This window comes from Teleopsis dalmanni, chromosome 2 (genome assembly GCF_002237135.1).
Source record: "Teleopsis dalmanni isolate 2A chromosome 2, ASM223713v2, whole genome shotgun sequence".
NCBI lineage: Eukaryota > Metazoa > Arthropoda > Insecta > Diptera > Diopsidae > Teleopsis > Teleopsis dalmanni.
In genome coordinates, this window is record NC_051847.1 from 19,864,509 (window position 1) to 19,890,865 (window position 26,357).

The 26,357-nt window shown below is 29.5% G+C and overlaps 1 protein-coding gene across 1 annotated transcript; it reads left to right on the forward strand.

The window, feature by feature from the left end:
* Window positions 1-15,148: 15,148 nt before the first annotated feature.
* LOC119681678 lies at window positions 15,149-16,562 on the forward strand. The gene has a single exon (XM_038094937.1). It carries the CDS (start codon window positions 15,169-15,171, stop codon window positions 16,405-16,407), a length of 1,239 nt encoding a protein of 412 aa, XP_037950865.1. The 5' UTR covers window positions 15,149-15,168; the 3' UTR covers window positions 16,408-16,562.
* The last annotated feature ends 9,795 nt before the right edge of the window (window positions 16,563-26,357 follow it).

Here is a 26,357-nt window from a genome sequence, read left to right on the forward strand (position 1 = left end):
TATAAAAGTTCCAAAAGTAATTCTCGGCATAAAAACTGGATTAAAATCATTAACGAAATGCAATCATTTTATTTATTCTAGCAACTTTTAATAAATCTTTAACACTAAAACCTATAACTGCACCACCATTTCAATAAGGTGAAACTGATGTAACAGAATGTGAATATTATCTATATTACCAGTTTTGTTTTGGGCGAGAATACGGATACTGGATACAAGCATCCCCTAACAAATGATAGATTGTCCGACAGTAAAATGCTAACATACGTTGTATAAGCAAAATGGGTGTCTATATTTTATGAATTAAAAGAAATGTACTTTTTATTCTTTCTAATGCTTGCAATGCAAATTATCTCCATCTGCAAATATTTCATTTATTAAACTTAAACTTTAACTTAAACTTAAACTTAAACTTTCCTTTAAAATGTTCAAGTTTTAATAAGTCAATTTTAGCCTGAAACTATAAATGCAACTTTAACTCTTAAAGTGCTCTGTGCTTCCCATACTTAAACGCACTTAAATACTGAAAATTAACCTAGTTTTAACCTATCAAACTCAAAAACCTACTTAACTTCAGCCAAACCGGAAACTAAATGAATTTCTGTACAACTCTTCTCATGGTAAACCGTTATCACATTTTTTATGTGAGACATGACAGACTAAGCACGAAACTTAAATATGCTGTTATCCTCTAATACACATAATGACCTTAATAACTTTTCCTGTATAGATAATCTATGACAAGCTGCTTACAAAAACTTTGAGGTATTCGTAAACTCTCACTGGAATTGCAAATAATATCTTTAGCCGCACAAGGGATCAAGATGGCAACATCATAGGTAAATTTACGTGTCCTGTACGCTCTGACTGGTATCATAAATGTATCTGCTATGAAATTTAAGCACATTTAAGCACAGTAGCTCGGTACCTCTGTAATGCTTCATGTGATGAACTACCAAAAGAAACAAAAAAATTATAATTGAAAAATTCCTATTTTCTCACACCCGTACTTATAGCTCAATATAGAGCTGCTCTGAATTACCTTTCGCTGATACGTGGGAGTTGGTGACATGTCTCAAATTGAAACTGTAGGAGAAGTGTAGAGTGTGACAAAAGGAAGGAACTTGATGCAGAAGTTTGTTTAATTAATTTATTCAAGGTTCAAGTGAGTAAAAACAAATTTAAGAATTTGAATTTCTTTACAATGCATTCTGGTCTATGAAGATGAATTAGTACTGTAACATAATACCCTAATGCAAAGTTTTGTTCAAAGTAACTTTAAGTAGTAGTCTTTACTGCATTTTGCTTATAAAAATTTTATAACTTAACTTTGTAAAATTGAAAAAACTTGACTTAACTTTGAAGCTGTTTTAACTTTTTTTTGTAATTAAATGCATAAATGTTTATAATCGAAACTGCTATAAAATTTGTGCCAGAACTCAAATAAAAGGTTTCCTATAAAATAATATTTTTCATTTTATTTTTAATATTTATTTTCATAAATTTTGATTCATAAACCACAATAAAATGTTTTTAATGGCAAACAATTTGGCACTGAATAATACTTAAAGCTACAACATTTCCGTACAACACGTGAAAGATTTCTAAGTTTTGAATAATTATTTTCATTTTTCAACATTTCATTTTTTTAAATGTTAAAAGTACATTTTAGAAATAATCACTTTTATTTCATTTTATTCATTCGTTAGTATTTCGAAAAGGATCAGCAAAATATACCCGCAAATACTATAATTTGTTGCTGCTTAAAGTCATGCTTACATAGAAAAAAAATATGAATTCACATATAATATGTGAGAAAAATATACAGTAATCCCTTCTATAGCGCGGTACCCTTATAACGCGATTTCAATCCCTCGTATAACACGGGCATTCCCCCATATAATGCGGGGATTTGTACAGTTCATAATTAGCTTCGTATACCTTTGTACGTGTGTATACGTGATATACGGGAATACCCCTATAACGCCTTTTCCTATAACCAATTTATCCCGGAACTAATTTACCGGATTATAGGTGGATTAGTGTACTTAGTTTTTTAAAATCATTGTGGTATAGTAAAGAAGTCATTATAATCGAAGAACTTGTCAGCTGTACATACTTTTGATCAGATCGAACATCTAGTAAAACCCACCTAGCGATTTATTTGAAGAAAAATTAAACTCTCTCGGGGTCTCTAAACAAAGGTTGGCTTGTTGTAGTTCAACAATGACCAATTTTTTCTAACTTTGATTCTACATATTTCGAAGGAAACTTTTGTTGAATGTATTTGGTTGAATACATATATCTTTATTACACACTGATGAGCAGTCTGAAAGACTGTCCAGTAAGTACCATCCTAAAAATCTATTTCTATATTTCTGTTTTCTGTGCATCTGTTTTTTGTGACATGAAAGACCTGCGATTAAACTAACAGGCTTGGTCCATGTTATAAAGTTCTCTGGGACTGGTCATATTATATGAAGACAAGGCGACCGATATGTTTTACAATGCCATGAGTCACTTCACTTATTATTAATTAGCTACAGAAACTGGATATCGATGTAACTCTGAAGATTTTGAAGTATTTCAAATTGATTGAACATAAATTGACGTTACCAAATACTCTGTAGACAGAAAGATCAGGACTTTTCGTTTACAATAATTAGAAAAGTTCTTCTTTGAAATGTAGTGTATTTAAACATTATTTGTCATTTTTAACAAAATGGCTTATATCCAAGTTTAGCTCTTAATAAATCTAAAAGAATTAATATGAAATAACGTTTGGGAATAAAAACATTTTGAAATGGTTATAAAAATATTTATGTACGGTATTTTAACCTACTATAAGGCTGATTACACTAGTTTACAAATAATTAAAAGTTTGTTTTTTTAAAGACGAGACATATATTTCGTATAGGAAAATTTTCCGTAGAACTCAAAAATATACAATACTATATGAGGTAACTTCGGAAAATAGAGTTACGAGGGCATATGTATTGCGATGTTTTGAGAAAAGTCAAAGTAATGGTTTTTTGCAAATAAATCGAGAACGATACACAGAAAAAAAAGTCGTGATTTTAGAGTTCTACAGAACATTTTCCTAGAGGAAGTATAGGTCTCGTATTTGGAAATTTTTGGCTGTAAACTAGTATTTTTCAACAAATGCTATATAATCTTACATTAAACACAAACTTATGTTTCAAGGACTGTTCTATACGTAAGTCATTTATCCACTTATGTTTTGTTCCTCTTTAGTTTATATATTTTATAAACTTTCAAGACCACTGATGATGGGTATTTTGCAACACTCGAAACAGATGTATGGCCAGCCAAAAATTCAATTAATTAAAATTATATAGAAATGAATTTTTGTTGTTGTAGGTCAGTACTTCTCGAGAACCTCTTTATAAATTTATTGGTTAAATTTGATAAGTGGGTATTTTAATCACTAATAAGGAAATTTTTTAATTTGTTAATAAACTGCATTGAAGCATATATTTGTTGGAAACGTATGTTATATGTTAAAATTTTTAACTAAAAATGAAAAGAATTGGTTTAAGTCTAAATATACGAGACTTAGTTTGAGGTTTAGTTTTCTACTTATGTATGTGCATGCGTTTATACTCACCCAAAAAAAACTGAAAGCAGTTTTGAAAGTAAGTGCATATTTGATTGGTATTTCTTCACTTCTATTTAAAGTACAAAGTAATCCGTTTCAATTTCTTATTATTCAGATTTTTCATTATTTAAAACACTACGCTGTGTTCAAACGTAATTACGTTTTTTCTTTGATTTTAACTCAAAGACAAAGCGATTGAAACCATCAATTGCGACATCCTTTGTCCTTTGATGGTAATAACATTGAGTGAGATAACAATAAAGGTTTCCTTAATGATAGAAAATTAATCGAAACTTTAATAAGTAAAATTTTTTTTAATAATATATAGCACATACAGTGAAACTTCCATAATTCGAAGTAAAGAAAGAGAAGTTTCGACATATGAAGTTTTAGAGTTAGAGAATTTTTTTATTTTTTATTTTATTTGTAAGAAATTTATTTATAGTTATTTGAAATCAAATACAGCACAGAAATTATAGTAAAAATCAAGGTTTGGGATTTTGATTTTTTTTTAACAGTAAATGGTTTGCTTCCATTTATCAAGCCAGCCAGCGCCTCCCATAAAATTATCATCACCAAACCGTTCTTCAAATTCCTCTGCCTTCTCCTTTAATATTCCTTCAGATATGAGATTGTTTTGATCGAGATTTTGAAATATTGATTTTCTTACTCTTTTACTGCATCCAGTCTGGTACTTCCCGATTCCAGTGAAGCGGTAACTGATTCTTTATGTTTTAAAATCGTTGAAACTATACTTGCCGGTATGCTATATTTCAAAAATATAGCATATAGCGGTAGCTACACTACTCCCAAGAATGCTCTCGTGGTCATTACATCTATTGCTTTCTTAAAGCGTTAAGGCTTCTACTTGGAAAAATATGTATTCATGAATTCTTGATATGATTGTATAGAGGGCACTTAGTCTTCAATATCAAAGTTACTATAATTTATACACATTTATACGTTTATTCATTGGTTTTCAAATTAACTTAAAATAAATTCGCTTTTTAGTGAATTTTCCGTTTAATGATTTCTGTCGCAGCTGTAAAGTGTCCCTGTCCCGCTTTAAAGCCTCTCTTTGCAGAGGATACCTTGTTTATGTTAAAGTTAAGGGAGTGGCAACTATGTATAAGGGTTCGTTTGTAGTGCATGTGTGCAAAATGCAAAACATAAATTTGCATCAGATTATGTGCGAAATGCAGAAATCATTGCAACTTAAGCTTAATTGAGTGATTAAGTTCAAACCGTAAAGAGTTTGAACACCGTAAAATATATTTTCCACATCATATACTCAGTATAAAAGATTAATTTCCCATAAAATCGTTTTGATTTCGTTTCGATTGCAGATGTCATGAGAAGAAAAAAAATAAAACTCTGAAAGAAGGAAATGCAATCCGTAGTAGTAACTAATACATTTATTTATGGAAAAAATTCATTAAAATAAATTGGAATCGTGCTTCATACTCTTATTAGGACAGATATTAACTTTATAAACGTTTCACTTTAAGTACTGCAGCAATAAGCTATTCAAGCATTTCGTAAAGTCCAGTGTTTGCACTCATGCAATAATAATGAAATATTATAAATAAATTATTCATTTAAAAATGCACACAATAAATGCAGTGCACCTGCACTGTTTGGATTTAATGTGGAAATTTGCTCATGCAATTTTTCAGCAAATACCTCATACATGTGCAATTGCGCACGTTAACATCAAGGATTCATGTGCATTGGTGGATGCATGCATCCAGCGTTTTCAGTCACAGCTACTTAACTCTCCTCCCCCGTCGCAATGAATCAAATTTCAAGTATGAGTTACTTTACATAGCTTCAGTGCAAGTGCTTGCACTGCAGCATAAGCTGATTTTGAATAATTCAATAGACGATATTTATTTCACTGCGGGGTAAGGGTGAAAACGCATTGTGAAATGTAAACATGTAAGGAGATATATAAAAATAAAACACTATACTGCACATCTTATTTAAATGCAATAAATAATAATGTTTCTATATATACGTTTTATAAAATGCAAATACCTGAAAAAATATTTCTTTAAATAAAAGACTAAATTTGATGTACGTGGTGAATGAAAAGGAACACAATTTCCATTCAATAGTTTCCTCATCAATATTATGTACATATTTTTTTTAAATATGCAGTTATCAGTTATTTTATTTTTTATCTTATAGTTATTATTTTTAGTTTACTTGTTTTTTAAGTATTCAGTTTATGACTAACACAATCTCTACTATTTTTAATTATTTAAAGAAATACAGATATCGCCTAAGGAGACGACAGTCGATAGATCAGTTAAGAATGTTTCTGGAGATTATGATTATTATTATTGACATTTTTTCGCTTTTTACTAAATGCACATAATTAAGGACTTAAGAACTTAATTAAGGACTTTTGAAAGGAATTTCGTAATCGTCTAATTAACACTTGTTAAGTAGATCATTTTAACATGCCTTCTACTTTCTGGTCCTTCGAATTTTCACTCATTAGCTGCTTGTACTACGTATATATCACATAAATATTTTCGGAAGGTATGCCCAATTCTTTTATATATTTTTCGCATATTTTTTTTTTTGGATTGACCTTTGTTTTTTGTGTTTCCATAAGGTATCGTCGTCTGTCGTATTGTCTGTCGTATAAATAGATGTTGTTTATACAGCACCTGATAAGAAAAAGTTATAATTTTCATGACAATTCTTGCTTTGGACCTCAGGTATTTTTATCATAAATTAGTACTGATTTTTTGAATTTGTTTTGATATTCTTTAATGTACGCTCTTCAGGAGTAAAGTCACAGGTTAAACATATTTAAACTGTTTCATATTCGGTACCAATGTTCCTGCTTCTTCCGGCTATTCGTGATTACATCTATCTAAATATTTCTACTGAAATAAAAAATCTATTAAAGTCGCAGTATAAAGTATAAAGTGACAGTTCTTAAAGAAAGCAGTTCTCATTCAAATTGAAAAGATAGTAACTTTACACACTTTAGGTTACTATATAATATGTGAGTCATATCCTTCAAAAGCTATTCCACTACAATTAAGAAACTGTTGCGGTTACTGAACAATGACAAATTATATATCTAAATATTAGCTGAAATCGGTTTTACAAATTATATTCTTATTAAGTCAATGTCCGTCGTTACTGAAATTCACTATAACCATTTATTCTTTGCCATTCAACAAGTTTCGTAGTGGGGAATAAGTTGAGCGAACTTCTACCTTTTTGCTATAACCATTATAACTTTCTCCAGGCGTGAAAAACAGGAAATTTAAATTATTTAAATATTCACCGGTGCTATACTAAAGATTTACTGCTGATAAGCCCTCACTCAATGGTTGCTATATTTCATTTTTATTATAGTGGATATAATAATATAAATATTTATTATTCGTTAATTTAAAATTATTTAATTGTAGTTGATTGATTTTTAAAATGGATAAATAAAAATGCATTTCTAGCAGCCGATTAGAGAATTACATTACCCATAAGCTTTTTTAATATAGAATTATTATTAAACTATATAAAAGTATATAAAAAATTTAATTAAATTTAAGTAATTTTTGAATACATAATTTTTAAAAAATTTAAAATCTTTTTACATATATATTTCCTTCATAAATTATTTTTATTTATTCATTAAAAAAATACCAAAATTTATTTAACAAAAATTGCAAATATAAACTGAATACTTCAAGTGAAAAAAATAATTAATTTATTGCATTTTGAGGGATTATATGTTAGTTATTGAGCACTGGCAAATCGGTGGTTGCCAGAATAATTTACTTGAACTTACTTTGTTGAATGGAAAAGACAATTTTTTTCGGATTATTTAACCAATTAATCATTCTCAATTTAGCCTTTAATCTTAACTTAATCCTTGCAGTTCTTCTTTATATCTTCTGGCATTTTAAATCAGGGCAGTCAATCGTTTGAAGTACAATTAAAGAAGAGTTTCTCTCTTCCAATAAAAAAACTGTACTCCGCAGCAGCTATCATTTGACATTTACAACAACTTTTATTAAAACAATTTTTAATTTAAATTTAATTTTTTTTTTATTTTATATATTTTATATATTTTACTTTTGTTCCAATATTCAATATTTCCGTATTTTAACGAAACTCTTTGTTTCTCCTTGCGGGCTACACCTCGGCACTTTGATCAAAACTTAAATCATTTATGCAGCCCGATTGCCTTTTCTGTATTGAACACGTGTGTATGCAACTTCAAGCATAATGGCATTCAGGAGGAGGTTGATGAAGCATCCCACAAGTGGTGTATGGATTGAGTAGGGTTGAGAGGTATTTTCCGCTTGTAATTGTATAAAATAATATTTGCGATAAATTTGTATTCACTGAACATACAATATGAAAACATTTTTTTTTTCTACTGTTGACTTTTAAATTGAAACATTTCACAGTTTTAAATTATGAATTTAAAATGCATTCCGTTTTACTAAAAGCGAGTGATGAAGAGTTAAAATTAAACTTTCAACGCGAAGTATATATAAGTATTAAAGGCAGAGAATAAGGATAAGGAAAATGAAGGATTTAAAATCGCCATATTCAACACAATTAATTACATAATGAATTTAACAGAAAATGAGAAGATAAATAAATGCAATTTTTACATATAAATATTTACTAAAGCTTTTTTGAACAGTAGTGCAACTACAATAACAAAAATTCATTTTTATATTATTTTAATTAACCGACTTTTTGGCTAACCACACAGCTTTTCAAGTATTGCCAAATACCCATCCTCAGTGGTCCTGGAAATAATTATTGTATTTAATTATTCGTATATATCAATTTTTTTTTGAAACTGCAAATACCAGACATCGAACTCGTGTTCTGCCAAATTTGAAGCTTAGAGTCAGCCCCCACTGACCTAAAGCCGTACTTGACTTTTATGTTCGCACATTTTTCTGAAGTGTTGTTAATTTGATGTGAAAGTTTTATTAACAAATTCACTTGCTGTGTTTATATAAGAACAAAATCATAAACCAGCTGTAGAATAATTGAGTTAATTAATAATATTTTAATTTTTAATTTTATTTTTAATTTTATTAATAAGTGGTACTATATTGTGGACGCGTCGACGAGAGAACTCCAATTTAATACCTTTCAAATTTGATTAAACACAAATAAAAATTTTTATCTTATATTCTAAACAAAGTGTATATTGTAGGGTTTTTATTTTCAGTGCTTCTTGCTAATTAGTCTTTTTTTATACTGTAGGAGCTTGCAGTTTGCAGCTCTATTTAATGCTTGCTAAATTTTAAACGTTCATTACGTTGTTCATCACTTATATTGCTGTTTATTTTTTTATATTTCATGCATATCATTATTTCTTTGCTTTTCGTATACCTCACAATGAAAATTGATTTTGGTGATACTTTTTGTTTATGTTAAAATATCATTATTGCAAAGCTTGAAGTTGCATAAAATATCGGAAATTTAAGAAACGACTTTCTTTCTTTGAAAAACGGTACAATAATAAAAAATAAGATACACAATAGAATATCGTGCTTAATTGAGAAATCATTTTAAAGCTTTAGCTTGTATGACAATATCCTGTAATAAGAATTTTGTAGTTGCAAATTCCTTTCAGATTAAAGTGCATTTGATGTAAATATTGTGAATAATAACAACTCAAGTCTTCCATTAAATGTACGTCTATTTTCTAAACAAAAACGTGTACTATTTAAATTAATTTGAAATTATAAATAATAGAGTTAGTTTGCTAGAGTTTTTTAACTTCATTTTATTATACCAAATTTGTAGTTTATTTTATATTTCATTTAAGTGAAATAATAATAAGTAAAATATTTACTATGAAATATGAAACATAAACAACGTTCATTTTATCTTTAAACAGAATTTAAAAATAAATTTAAATGCAAGGTAAACATTTAATTATATTCAGTTAAGATTCTCAAAAGATACTTCTCTGCTTTTGAAAATGCTTTCTTTACATTTTATCAAACAGTTTTAATTGTTGTTGTCATACATCATACATATGAATATATATATGTGCCTACAGAGCTTGCTTTATATACAAACATGCTTCATATCTTGAATCTTTTTTCTCACGATTCTGTCGAAATTCGTTAACAACCACATTTTATTATGCAACTATAAGTCTCAGAGGTTATGGTCGTTGTCATATCCAGACATAAAGTTTTCTCCTTACGGTCCTTTGCATTGTTTGATTGTTTGTTTGTTATGGACTCGTTTACTTGCTGGAAAGATCTACCTGTTCTTAATTATTATTTACGTTTTTCTGTAGTTTTTGTTGTTGGGGCAACTGAACACATGCATGCCACAGAATTCACAAAACAAGTGGCTCCCTTTGGTCCTGATGCACTCCTTGTAATTGAACACATCTGTGCGAAACAGTTTTCCAAGATTCCTACTATTACTTTACAATGGCGTTAATTGCTGTGAAAGAGAAGTGGAGAGGAGAGATAGAGCCCCGAAATGATACATTAATTGTGTCTTGTTTTCGGTGGATGAAGGAGACCAAAAAACAGAAATGAACAATTACCAAAAACATGAATTTCATTTCACCAAAATATTTTCTGAAATATTGATATCATTTCAGTTAAAGCAAAAAATGAATAAATATTATTAAGGTTTTAAATTTAAAGCAATTTTTAAGGAGCATTGGTACCAATACTTGAAAATAATTGTGAAAATATTTGCGATAATTATTTATAACTTATAATTAATAAACTTATCTATAGTATGATGCTCAATATTCCGGAGATTGGGTGAATATTTAAATGAAATTTAGTTTTGTTACTAATACCTAAGAGTAGCTAATATTGTCGAAAATGATGCTATAGAAGTCTACCAACCAATGGGCTTAACAGACATCCAAACACAGATTTCCAAACACAGATTTCCGTTTTACAAATGGATTATATATACAGAATACAACCAGCAAATGTAGTTTATTTATACGTTGGGCACAACTTGTGGTTATTTTCATGTTTCAATGAAATAAAATTCGAACATAAAACGCTTCTAATGTTAAACCAATTTCAATATATTAAAAACTAATTGCAAAATGGGCTCCCTCACTTCATTCACCCATGCACCCAGTGCTCAACATAACTCATATATATAAAATCAAATAAACAACAACCAAATCACCAGCTAAGAGCATTAAACAGAAGGGTGCAAAGAGTAAACATTTGAAATGGAGTGCCAAAAAATGAAATAAAAACAAATACTGGAATGAATGAATGAATTGGTCATCCATTTAAATTTCAGCCCACATGGGATTAACTCTACTAAATTCAATTAATATAAACTTTGAAATGAGTACATTTTCGTTACTTAAGTATACATATTATATAGTGCTCAAATTAGGCCACATTGACGTAGAATATAAACAACACTTAAACAGTCAGCAAATAAAAAAAACAAATAAATAATGACGAAAATAAAAAAGTGTTTGTTAACTGCACTAAAATATGAAGCAAAGCTAGGAATAAATTATGGCAATAAGACTACACATAAATCTATATATAACTTACATACCTACTCAATTATAAAAGTGCTACCTTCCTGCACTAAAACTATATATACATTCAATTACAATTTTATCATCCAATAAATCCCTTGTTGTGCATTAAGAACTTCTCTGTTAAGTTGTTTGAAAATAGAAACCACTAAAAATTGTCGAAAAAATAATTTATGGCATAAGAATTATGTTGTTCTCGAATAAAAAAACGGATGAACAAAAATGAATTATTTTCGACCGTTGAAAAAATGTTTACACATTCGTAGGAAACGGAATTGTTTTAAGATAGAAAAAAGAACATCAATGAAGGAATGAAGATATACTTTCGCCAACTAAATAAAAAGTATTTAAAGGTAATAAAATGGTACAAAAAGATTGTTTATATACTGAAAGGATGCAGTTAGTGTAATTTGTTTGGCAAGAATTTTACTTAATCCGGTACCGAAAATAAAAAAATTTTTATCTGCAATCACTACGGTTTTAATCTTTTAGTTCTTAATTTTATTTTTTTTTACATTAAGAGATTATTTAGCACACCTTCTGTAAATTAATTGAATACAATTGGATACCAACTCTTAAATACCACATAGGTATACTTAATTAATTTGAATGGATTGTTAACCCCTTCATGCAAACATATGCAGGCTTGAAATTATTTTAAAACTATTGAAAATGTTTCTCTTTATACATCGTAGAGTAGTAAAAGTTCTGCAATCTACTAACATGATTATCGACCATACTTTTTCGAAGCCGTGAGTGACAGAGCAACACCCGTCAAGCTGGTGTATCGGTTTAACGTACCGGGCTGTGCTAAGCGATTTGTTGATGGCGATTATTAGTGTAAGTGCTATACAGCACATTTGGTTTAAAGAAGATAGTGCATTGCCTCATACAGCTTGTGCTATAATCGTTTTCTTGAAGTCATTCTTTCCCAGTTGCTTAATATCAAAACATGGTGGTTTTGGTTGGTCCTACGTGCGCTCGATCTGCGCGATCAAACTTTTTCCTTTGGGACTAGTTAGTTAGTTAGATAGGATGGAGGGATAATCGAATCCTTTTCAATTAGCTAAGAGAGCCGTTTTGAATCCACAAACCCTCGTAATAATGGGTAGTAAAGAAAAGATGAACCTTGAACCAACCAGAGGCATTTATATAGGTAAGAATCTGTCCAATGCTAAGGCTAAAGATATCGCCGAGTATGTTGAAGAAGGGGGCTCCTAGAAACTAAAGCCTAGTTCTGCCCAAGCCAGGACATAGACACACTATGTGTTCTGGTGTCCTCACTTCGATAGCTCCATTTCCTGTGGGACTACTTCAAATCAAAATTTCATTGTTAAGGACGTTAGCTGAAATCAAGGCCAGCATCTGCTAGTAAATAGTCGCTATAGGGGACGAATAAATAGAAAATATTATTAAGAAATGTGAAATTACGGGCACAGTGCGTTATTAGAGCGAAGGTGATGATACAATAAAAAATCCTCAAACCAAGTTAAATGATTTCAAACCTGAATCTAAATAACTTGAATTATTCTATCAGCAAAAGATGTGTTTTCTTTTCATATGGTTTTGTATTAAATATAATATAACCTATCCTACTCTGTATACCTTCCGAAATAAATTGTGGCGATATCTTTTGCACGCGGTTTTCATATTGAAAATTCCATATACTTCTATCATGATATTTTATGTAATAAAAATTCCATGTGTCATATCCGTGATATTTTATACAAAAACGGATTTTAATTGAATTTAATGATAGACTTGTATGTTGAAGTATTCCTTATACATATAAGGAACCACTTAAATTTAATTGAAAGCATCTGTTCATATTTTTATTTTATTTATTTACATTTCAATCTTACTTACATACTGTATGAGTGTATTAAAAATTTTGCAAATTTAATTATATTAAAATATAAGAAAATTACTCGGATAACTTATCTCTTATCTTTTAGTGGTCAGTTTACGAGAATATGCATTGATTAAGATTTTAATTAATGAATTTTCCTTCGCAGATGCTTGCTTAATTTCACATATAAATAAATAAACAAATAAACTCATTAGCTTTTAACAATAATTTGAATTATATATATACATGAATCTGTATATATAATGTATTATGTGAATACATATAAACTAATATTTCTTAAAATTACTTTAGAGCGATCCTGGGGTACATGAGTTTGTTATCTGAGAAAGTATTAAAAATAAATATAAAGATTAAATTACTCTGCTCGTTAAATTCCGCAAAGGAACTGTATATAAAATTAATTATGTGCAAATAATGTTCATCACTTAGAGCTTAAATAAATTAATACCATCAAAGATACAGGAACGATTTCACTTAAGTAAACATTTTGTATATGAAATAAATTGAATGTGGGAGTAATTTTGTAAATATTATTGCTAACAGCATCCGTGCTGCTGTGCGGGAGTACCACATATTCTTAATATGAATATGTCAAGAATTTTATTAAATTAAAAATGAAATTTAAAAAGCACACACTTACACACACACAACAAGAGTCCTTATATGAAGGATTTAAAAGTTAACATGAATAACAAGCAGGAGTAAAATGCTTTAGCTCTTGTTCTAAAAGTTAAAGAGCAAGGAAATTTAAAACTTTTTCCAGTTTAAAATGTCGATTGGAGACGTAATGATATTTATATGTATCTACAGCAAAAGACATATCCTTCCGTTTGTGCGTTTACTACTAATTGTGGGTTAGTTTAGGTTGGAAGGGCGCATATGAAGGTAAACACATGTACTTAGAAACAATTGCAGACTATTCTGATGCCCTTAAAGTTAGTAAGAGGAGGCGTGTAATAATCATTAGTGTACTTAGTTGAAAGTAACTGAATTAAATAGAACAGATATACTTATAAATATTCTAAGAAATGCATTTATAAACAATTGAAATGTTTTTTCTTTGACATGTTGTGATAACAAACATGTAGGATTATTTTTAAAATAAATTTATTTTGTAAAATATATTTTTTAATAATTTAAATATTAATACACGGCTTTTATTTGTTCACAATAACAATATTCCAGTCTGTTATTGTTTTTTCCGTAGTGTGTATAAAAGTAAATTACAAAGTTTACAAAAACTTTGTTTATTATTGTTTGATATCATCAAAAAAATTAAAAAATAAATATACGTAAAATATATTCTTAACTGAATTTAAAAAATTAAAATAATTATTTTAACAAAAAAAAATTCATCACAAAATATAAACAAAAATAGAACCTAGTACGTTGAAATACTTAAGCGGCGATAACGTACATTTTATTTTTGTTATTATTATTATTTATTATTATTTTTATTTTTATTAATACTAAGATCTAATCACAGCACCGCTGCTCTAATGTCTGCTACGCAATCGGATGCTTTACGTCTCGTATCTTGTTTTCATTCCATTGTAAATAATCATAAACAACATAAAACCTGTCTAAGCTACATATTTTCAATTTTAAATCTGCTCAACTGGGAATTCCTATAAACACATTCTGTTCTCTCCGTCAGTTTTCAGATTAACACATCTAGACTAACTCAATAAAAACCCAATACGTACGTAAAGCTCTTCGCAAAATTATCAAACAACATTATTTTTGAAATCAATCCCTTCCCTTCTCTTATATTATTTTTATATTTCTCAATTGGATTTTGCTGGCTTCACATCTATTTTTTCTTGAACGATAAGTCAAAGGTTTTGGAAATTTCTTAAAGCGTTGAGTGCTGAAACTTAGTTACTCGGCAACTAAGATTAAATTAAAGTGCAGAATTTCCGATGAGTTTTAATCGAATTCTTAGTGTTTACATTTCAGAGTAACAGAATAAATTATTATTAGTTTTTTCATATATAGGTTTAGCTGATAACACATACGAGTACATATTTGCATAAGGCAGTAAAATTGAACTTAATAATCAATTTAACGCTCATAAAGATCTGAACAATCTGAATTTACTCTTAGTTGCATTTGAGACTGCCTAAGATGAGGTCGTTACTTATATTATTTTTCTTAACGTTAGCCAGTGTAGAAATTTTAGCCGCGAAAAGTGCTTTTTCAGCAGCACATACGGATATTTCGACGAATTTATTGCAAGGTCTACCTAACTCGGAAAGATTACGGTTTCTAGAAACAGTATGGAATAAATTACGTGAAAAATCACCGTTCGATGTAACAAAAGCACTAATACTCTATCGACTCTTGAAAGTGGATTTTTGCAATTGCCGTACAATCGACCCTTTAGAACTACAAGCGGCGCAAACTCTGCAGCAGGAATTACTACAAGAGATAACAAATAGGTGTGCTCATGCGCTAGCTGGTGTACTCAATGTAGAAGTCCCACCGGACAACAGTGACTTCCATAATCTACTGGAATTTTATGTAACAGACACACAAGAATTGCCCCTCCTGCTGAATATTATATACACTGCCATTGATAAAGTTTATAATTGGCAGCCTTCAGATGTATTAGCAATTCGACTATGGCGTTTAAACCAATTTAGCGATCGAATTTCATTCAGTATTAGAGTGCAAGCTCAACTTTATCTGTACTATAAGTTCAATAGTCGCGGCGATGTGAATGATGACTATTTATTAATATTTGGTTACAACATGCAACAAATACATAACGATCCCCGACAAAATCAACTAGAAGCAAATCTTAAACGTCGACTTAATAACGCAAAGTCAAGCTTACCTAGTGCCCTGCAGTATTTTTATTTGAAACCCAATTTTTGTCTGTATAATAAAGGTCGTAAAGAGTATATTTACACCACAGAAGGTATGGAAATTGACGGTGAACGCAGGTTTATTTTTAACTGGGTGGATCCATCATACGTCGATGATCATGGAAAATGGCGTGCAAACCTCACAGACGTGCCTAAACCAAATGGTGGTGTAAAACTTAAAGTTGCACTCCTGAGTATAAAGTTCTATATGTATATGTATTTGGAGAAAGATCTCGGTAATTATATGGATGTGGTAGCTGCTTGGCGTACGGGCAGTGCGCCAGCAACGAGTTATTGGAATGTCGAATTGGTAAATAATGAACTTATATTTAGCCAGGATGGAAAATTGATGTGCGCATCCGATAGATTATACGATAAAGACAGACGATACGTGAAAGCTTTCGATCATAGCGCTTATAGTTACTCCGATCAGGTATGCCAATGGATAGCCGGCGAATGTCATGCAGAAGATTTAGAAAAAACGTTAACCACTTGAAAAAACTGTTTAATTGTGGATCAAAAATATCTTAATTAAAATCTATGTATTTAATACTAATAAATGTAGAAAATAATTTGTAATTAAAGTAAAAGTGCATAAGTGTACAATGTTTTATAGTGCAAAATAATAATTAAGCAATAAAATATATAAAATTATTTAATAAAATATAAAAATTTGAAATATAAAAACTGCTATAAAGATTTACACTTAAAAGTATATTTTTAATACTTAATTTGTGTTCAGAGTTAATATATAAAATATGTTTGGGTTTTTAGAATCAATCGTCAGATTTTAATTACACTACAAACTATCAAAAATTTCTATGAATAACACCTTTCAATCATTTGTGTAATATCTCCATTGGAAGAAATGATCGATACTCGTAGTCTTATGACTTGTAAAAACCTGTACTTTGGTGCTTTTCGTAACAAAAATAAAAACACCAACAACTTTAGTAGATTCAATGAATAAATTAAAACTACTACTTCACTTGTATATTTAATAACAATTTAATTACTAACAGTATTCTATTTTCGCTTGAATGAAATTATTTTTCATTTCTAAGTTTTTAATTAATTTTTTAACAACGTGCAAGTATTAATTTCATTCAGCGTAAACACCAACAATTATCTACTCAATGGAAACATTCTCAGTGGTTTCTTATTTCGATCACTTCAAGCTTAAATACTGAATTTTATCCAGTGTACCAGTGCAAAATAGTTCCTACTTTTGATACTCTTCATGCCAATTAAAGGTGTACTAAGTTATTCAAAGTGTTTGCAATGCGATATGAAATTAATCAACTTAGCGATTCAATCTAATATTATATTATTCTAAACACGGACCTGTAAAGTTGTCACTTGAATGGGATTAATTGATTTGATTAATTTGATTAATTTGAATTGATTAATTTGAATTGATTAATTTGAATTGATTAATTTAAAGATATGTGCAGATTTCAAATTCTTATTCGATTCGGTTTGATTCTTTAGTACTTAATCGTTATCTTACTATCTGTATGAAAGGTAATCTTTGCCTTTGGCAAAGTCTGAACTAACCTTGTTTTTCTTAGATTTTTGTTTTTAAAAATTGCTTCATTTGAATGCAAATTTTTTCCTTCAATATTATTTTTAGAAGTAAGTAAAAAAATGGGATTTTTATAGTTTGAAGAAATGCTTGGAATTTATTTATTATTCACAAAGAATTTGTCTGATTCAGTTTTTTTAGAATTAAAAATTTACTGATACTGACAACATTTTAGTGTTTGTTAATTAACTTAATAAATCTTTTTCTTAATTTTTCATCGATAAATGTATTTACGTTTTCATTATTATTTTTTTAAATTTTAATTATTTATTATCAAATTATTAAAAATAATCTTATTTTATTTCACATTTCCTAATATGCATATTTACATTATACCTATGGTTAGATTGCATGAACTCTCATCTGAAAAGGTTAAATAATATACTAATATATCAAGAACTAACACAAAGATTTTTTTAGTAGACAAAATAAATTGAATTAAATTATTATTAAATTCTTGATGAGAAACAGCTAAGATTTCATATAATATTTGGAATGACTATACGATCTCCGCAATGAATCCCAGGATAACTGTTAAAATTTGGTTTATGGTATTGCGGATCATTATGCCGTTCCACTAAATACTTATAATATGAACTTTGTAAATTAAACCGGAATACTGACACAGGCTTGTTGTTGTAATATGAGCTAGTCATTAACCGTACTTACTCACTTTTATAGTCGGTCATTACAAATGTGTGTCTTCTTTGACTGTATCTAGTAGCCCCATCTACCCAGCCCGATAAGTGGCTTGTTGTCACCAATTAATAGCATCGAGTGTATACATATTGTTGGTCACCTAGCCCTTACACAAAAGAAGCGGACTTCTTTCACCACGTTTTTTACGAGTGAGTACTGAAACCGACACCAAAAGTCGCTAAATATGTATGCGTTTAACTATGTCAATATCACGATATAGCTCATACAGCTCATCGTTCGATATAATTCGTTACGCCACACCAATAGATCACAGCACCATAAATTATTTCAAGAATTTCTATTTGAAATTCTCCTCACACTTACTCATCAACCACACAACAGGACTAATATGATAAGAAACTCACAAAACGTGATATATGTTTGTGAAGAGAGGGTTTTATTTCTAAATAATAATAGATTTAACCCGAAGTTACATATGTTGACAAGAGTGAATCCCTAGGCTGAGTCATTTTTGGTATTTAAGCTGGTTCTCAAATAAACAAAGTCTGTCAACTCTTTGAAATAAAAGTTGTCAACAACGTCGTGTGTACTGAGATATTCTAAATATTTGTTTGTTTAAAGATAATACTTTGTCTTCGAAATATTATTCAATAGAAAAACATAGAAAAATAAATAGTTAAAAAGACACAACATTATAAAATCAACAAACTCAATTATGTAAATATTAGTATTACCTATGAGGCTTAGGCCTCACAATATTTAGCTAATCTCATTCATACTGACAGCTACTTTCACTTACAAGAATTTTAGATAAAGTATCTATGAAACTTTAAAATTATAATTATTCCATTTTAATGCATTATTGTGCGTTTTATTTTTTATATCTTTAAGGCTCAGTTTTATGTTTGAGTTTCAGAAAAATTGTTAACTTTAGAACATAATCCTTCTGTGAAGAATTGAAGTCGCAATAAAGTATATCAGTATTTATTTCTTATTTATTTTAATGAGATTGTCTTATATATTTTCTCAGTATTGTGCGAATAAAAGATACTATTTTTTTTATCGTATTTTCTTTGTTTGTTGTTTTGTGTATTTTCTTGTTATTGTTGTTGTTGTTGGTGTTGTTATTTTTCACTCATTGTTATTATGAAATTCATTTGTTATTTTATTTGTATAGTAAATAAAAACTTAAAGCGTATCATTATTCAAGATTCTGAAGTAAATTCGAAACTTTCCGCGGATTAAGCAAAAATAAACAAAAAGCGCAAATATTTCATTTCCGCTGTGATAGCTGTAGGCATTAGAATAAAATTTCTGAAGGGAAAACTACAGTACTTTTTATTTACAGATATTTTTGTTTTTTTTTTGTGATGTTATAAGTTTTTCTGTACAAAGTACATCTTCATTAAAATGTATTTCTAGATTTCCCGATAAAGATGCAAAATCAAGAGATAAAAAATTTTATTCAGCATGCGATCGTAAGGACATCGTAGTTGTGTCACTTCAATGGAATTAAATTAGCCACGGATTGGATAGATGCAAACATTTGCTTTAGAATTGAATTGCTTGTGTTATTGATGGGGAATCGCTGGTATAATAAGCAGTGCGGATGCTGTATAATGTTTCCCTCCAATTGCCAATTTCATTTACATTTACATAAACCATTATTATGAAAAACATTCACACAAGTGCACTCGAGTTTCGGGTTCTGTAAGTTCTGTGAGTTCTGTGAGTTGGAAACGCGAGCGTAAATTTTTCCAAATTCAAATTTAAACTTTTCAATTTCGTTGAAAGCATACAAACGTTTGAGACAAGCAACAAGATAAATAAAAGGCGGACGGACAACAGAGCGAAAGATATTTGGGGGGAGATAGAAAATTCACAGCAGTAAAGATGTCACATTGACAAAATACGCGATTTCATGCGGTTTTCATTCATGTTTGAATTTGGTACGATTTCAGATTTCTATCTATTTCTGGCTTGCGACGTGCCCAACACATATTTGAGCATAACTTCCTGTACATCAAATCGAGCATATTGCACTCGCTGAGATAACTGCAATTGAAAGGGATTTATACCAATTTAATTTGAGACTTACGGACCAATTTCGTACATCAGTTAAAAGTTTTCCTAAACTCGAATTGTATATAAAAAAGTTTACCACTCTTCCATTTCTGGAAACATTTTTTAGTAAAAAGAAAATCTTGAATTTAATGCTGCAGTAGAAAGTTTTACTTTCTCCCCACACGAACTCGTATAAAAATTTTACCACATTCGGTTTTATCAGTTGTGCTTAGTATTGCAAAATTTCTGCTCGTCAGAGTTCTTTCAGAGTTTCATGGAACATCTTCCCACTGGCAGAAAAATTATCATTTATTTCGCAGGTGAATCGCTACAAAATAAAAATCGTTTCCTTGCAGTAATCGTACAGAGAACGACTTAAACATTTAGAGCTCTCTAAACCTCAACTCAAATCAAAGTTTTCTTCATTTAATGGATTTTGGGGATATTAAAGTTTTAAACTAAGTTCGACCACATTTTTTTTTTTGCTTCTTGAATCTGTACATACGGACGTGCGATTCATTTCACAGGGGGGCAATGACGGAAAAAATTTTAAATTTGAGAATAAAAAATTGTTGGAAATTTTTTTTGTGCATAAGGAAAGTGACATGGAAGTAATTGCAGTTGGTATCCTGAAGTCAGCTGTAATTTATTTTATTAAGACACATTTTTCTATATATTGAAAACAATTTCTTTACAGTAACTGATAAGTAACTTCAATTGAATTTGGATAATATCAAATATGAGGTTCTGTAAGCAAAGTCTTACACTGCAAATTCTTTATTCAAACAATATTAACCAATATTGTATTAACTAAAATCGAACTTTAAATGCAAAATTCCAATTTTAATTAATTTAATTGTTTTTGAGTCTAAAAATATCCTGACTTTAACCACCATTTTTAATCTGAAATAGATTTCTTGTTACAGGGAGTGACTTTCGCAATAATACTCTATGCGAATTGAATATGACCTCTGATACTGTTATTAATTAAATTATGTTTTATATACGTACTATAGCGAAATGATTGGCTTTCTTTAAAAAAGTATAGCACGATACGATTCTATGGGAGCATTTCGAGTAAAAAGTTACCCAATAATTATATGTCTAAAATAGATTGTTCGTCTGGTTCCATTCGTACAAAACCAATTACTGTTATTACTTCATAAATTTTCAATCATACCTATAACAGAAGCTTCAAAAATTTTGAATCTAACTTTATAAAAATTCAATAAAATCTGTCAAAGATATAGGACAAAGATTGTCGCGTACTAAAATCAAATCTCAAACTATATTTTTCTTTCATACTTCTCTAAAATATCTTTCACTTAAGCTCTACTGTTTTCAAAAATAAACAAGAAAAAATGGGCTTAAATTTTTTTTAAGAGACATTACTTCTTGGTAACTTTGATTTACAATGGTTTATAGAATCGCGTCTTACTGTACGCTCTCATCGATATTTTTTCGTACAAATCGAAGTGAGTTTATATTATGATAAAATCATTTTCCTTTGTATGATATATATGTGTATAGTAAATGACAACGGTTATTATTTATAAATTATTAACACCAAATATTTTATCTATTTACAATAGCGTTTACAGAAATATCCTTATCTTATTATTAGCTCAATGGATTATCATTCCACTTAGTGGGTATACTTAGTTATCATATATGCAACAAGAGTTACTCACAATGCTCTAATTAATTTTTTTTTACGAATTTTAAGAACTTTCTGATAATACTTTCTTGTACTCGGAAACTCATTTACAAAGAATTGTGGTCCAGATTCTTTTTAAGGCTTTATTGAGAACTTGGGAACTCTTTCTTTTTTTTCTTAGTATAGGCTGTAAAGATTACTGCTTAGTACTCTTAGTCCACATGCGTGATTGTCTTTATGTGGTAGCTGATTGCAAAAGTGATTTCGGTTATAACTAAGCTAATACGCTTCCTTGTTTCTTATAGATTAAAAGGTGGTCAAACTGTTGTCATTTAATTTGTGGCTGTTAGAGGAAAAAACAGTATGTTGTGTATAAATAGGTACTATGTACAGTAGGTACATATATAATAACTAAAAACTGTTATTTTAAAAAATTCAGGAAGGGCCTATTAATGACAAACAAATTAGTGAGCTTATAAAAATCAAGTAATAACTGATATAAATCATAACCGAACTATCGCATGCTGATTCATCTGCTATATAGTTGAAACAGTGATCATTGTGTACTCGTACTCAGACGAGAGATACAGTGTTAAGTCTACTGATTTTGTTCAGAAGTACATCACATAATAGCAGAATGCTTGATGTAGACTACTCGTATGATGAATGTAAAGCGTTGATTGTTGCTTGGCTATCAGTAAAGAATCTTTTTTCAGTTTCAGATATTGGAGTATCTGACTAAGTAATTTATAAATATATATTCAAGACATATATTTAAAAATATTAAAATAATTATAAAGTTCGAAAACATAATTAAATTAATTGTAATGCTAACATAATATTGTATATATACATGGTGTACCGCCTACCTATATAAATGATTTAAATAATAAATAATTTCCATTATACCATTTAACATGTTTTTCTGTGAGAACTCGTATTTGCATGTCCAATTGATTTCGACATTTAAATCACCGACAGCGACACTATTCGGAAAATTTAGTTTAATCTACATCAGTTCATCTACATGCGAGCGTGGTAGTCCCATCGATTATTTAAAAAAATATTTATCTGTAAATGTTTTTGAATACTTTTTAGAATTTTTGAGCATTAAGCACGACGTGCTGCAAATGTTCAATATTTCAATGCAAGACCATTGAGCATGAATCGAAAATGCTTTTAGGGACTCCAATGAATTTATTTCAGCTTTTACCTCGTGCCCACTGGTGTCTAAATCACGTACATTTCACTGCATTTTCCTTAATTTTATGGCTTTTTAATATAAATAATTGTTTTCACATTTTGTACTTCGTTTCTAAAGATACAGGCTGCTGTGTATGCAATTAAAATAATTGAATACACAGCAGCCAACGCGAAACCTACACCAAAAACAGGACCTAATTTAGCAGTAGCTTTACTGAAATTTTAATATCATTTTTTCCATAGATAATTATGTTATAAATTAATTATGCATTTTGTATTACCCAATGCAATTATATTTACAATTACATCCACAAGCGTGAGTACATGGAGCATGGATATTTTCTATTACGCGGATACATGATGTATTCAACCGATTTCGCTTATTTGCCGACTTGGTCCGCTCGAATTCACAACTAAAATTGCGTATAATTTCATTCGATTAGTTCGAAAACTGTGGGAAAGTTTGTATATTAACGTACTAATGGATAGACTGACCTCATTAAATCGATTATTTCCATCATGCTATTTGAGAATGTAGTTGATTTCAACATTATCAGATTTTTTAGTTGGTTATAGTAATTCATCCTCATCTGCAACCATTTTGATGCATTTTGATGATTTTGATGATTTTGAATATTTTCCATTTTTTACGTATAATTAATTCCTTGCAAAACATAAGTACTCTGTAATGTAAGAAATTGCAGTAAATAAAGCCAAAATAATATTAATCCATTGAGTAGATTAATGTTCATTACTAAAAACATATTAAAACTTTAGGGATTCCAAAAAACTACAGAATAATGAATTAAAATACTTTTCAATTTATCTTTACCATAAACATTGTTCTTACACTTCAACATGGAAGTATCCTCGTAACTCACAGAGCGCAGGAACACACTTTGCAACTCTTAAAACTAACCAAAATGTAACTAACAAAAGTGTTGCGTTTTGCCCACTAAAATACCGGAAAATGTGCGCAAAAAGTTAGAAGGGAGATTATATTATCCTTTCCCGTTGTTTTTTCAACTAAGAGCACTTTTCCCAAACTCTTCCGGGTTAATGAGTTCTCAGAAGTTAGCTTCATATTACCGTTGGTGTCAGTAAAATTTAAAATGTTCAATCTTGCTCGTAAAAAATAATTACTTGCTTTTAGCCGCTTTAGTTGGAATTATGAAGTTTTTTCAAGTAAACCTAATTCATGAGTTAAGTTTTCTACTCACAGAAAAAATATCTAAAAATATTAAAGCTGTTGGAAAAGCAAACCCAACTTACTCGTCAATACTAAAATTTCAGTTTCAAAATTTATTTTGAAATCCAAAATTTTTAAAATTTAAAAAAGTGTTAAAAAGCTATATCAATTATGCAGTCATTCTATTGTATATTTTAATTATCCTTAATATTCTACTGAAATGTTATTAAACCTGATTAGTTTGAGGAAAGAAAATTCATATAAATCATACAGACTTCATCCCAAAAACCGTAACTACTATCTACCAGCCAACTTCGCGATTTTAATCATTATTAAAAATTATTATCACAAACTGAGGATATCACTGAGGTTACAGCAACATGTTAACATCATAACCTCGTATGGACAACCAAGACGACTAAAACGACAAAATGTCGCTGACATGGCATCGAATAAAATGTACAGTAATTTGTTTAGAAAATTTCTTATTTATGTACTTATATTGATCAGATAAAAAAAAAAAAAAATTAGAAATGATTTAGAAAAGTCTATTGTTCTGCTTAATTCTCTATTCTATTTTCTATTCTATTCTATAGTAGATAGTAACCATTTCGAGATCAATTAAAGATATTTCATGGAATTGAGAATAGAGATTACTACTAAACTAAGTAATAATATTCCATCCAATCAATAAGTTGAAATGAAAGCTATTACCATAATTAGCGAAAGCTTCAATATATCATTTTATCTGAGATACTTTAACAAACGGCTGCAGCGATTCCTCGTAATCGATTTGTAAAGCATATAATACACAATAATTAATGCAGTTTCTTACATCAATTACTATACAAAATTCGATTGATTGGGTCACCAAATTCTCCCATAACTATGTATTAAGATATATTTTATGTATAGCTTAGTGGATGCTTTAAGAAACTAAAGAATGAATTTTAAACTACTGTGTATTCGTAGACTGTTCAAAAACTGAGATTATAGATAACAATGAAACCGCTTCGAATGGATGTCTTTGTGCAATGAACACTCCTCTAAATAGACAATTAAAAATAGACAATATAAAAAATTTCTTTTTCATCCTTATTTCAAACAACTTTATCGCTGTTTGCTGGAAACACTTCTTTAAAAAGCAAAAGTTTGCTGATGATTATTGAGAATTATACCTCTGTAATTGCTTCATATCGGTTTTTACTAATTTATTTATTTTTCTCTAATATTTCTACAACTGTAGCGATTTTATCTATAATTGTTTTCAAGAATTTCACTGTTCGAATTGTATCTTTAGTAAGACAAATGCCTCTGTTACGCTTCTATTTTACTAAGATTTTTCAACCAATTAATTGATAAAAAAATAAATGTACAAGTATTTTTTGTCTAATAACGATACTGAATCCTAAATTTCTGTAATCTAAATTGATGCCTTATTAAAGGGTAAGTATTTATTTTTTTTTATTAAATGCATAACATTTACTTAAGCTTCCATTACATACTAACCATATTTTCCAATATTGCAAAGGTAATATCCTAACTAATTTTATACGTGAACTGAGTTTATGGAACGCATAAAAAAGTTAATGTTTATTTCATAATAAATTTTTTGGTTGTTAATTTATATGATCGGGCACCACTTCAGGTAAAAGCGGAAAATATCTGTATTTACATCCTTTATATTTACATAAAAAAATATGCAAATTACGTAAATATGTATCTCCAACATAAAACTTCCATTTTATGCGAGTGTTTCGCACCATTCCCGGAACTCGCTGGTGCACCAGTGTAGCTCCTCTCCGTTTTTTGGACAAGTGGTTGCATAGTTCAGGCAATGAATTCGACACTTACCGGTAAAGCGAAAACCCACTCGCAAACGTTGCGGTAAATTTTAGAGGAAAACGAATGGGAAAATAACAAAACAACTCGTAAACTCTACTCCTAGCCAAGCGCATAAATGTGAACGAGGACATAAAGTACCATCTACGTGTTAAAAGTTTAGACTCACAAGATGATAAAGTGGCAGGAAGTAAACTGGGCAGGTGTACGCTGTTTGGTATAGGGTTCGCAAAATGGTTTATATGA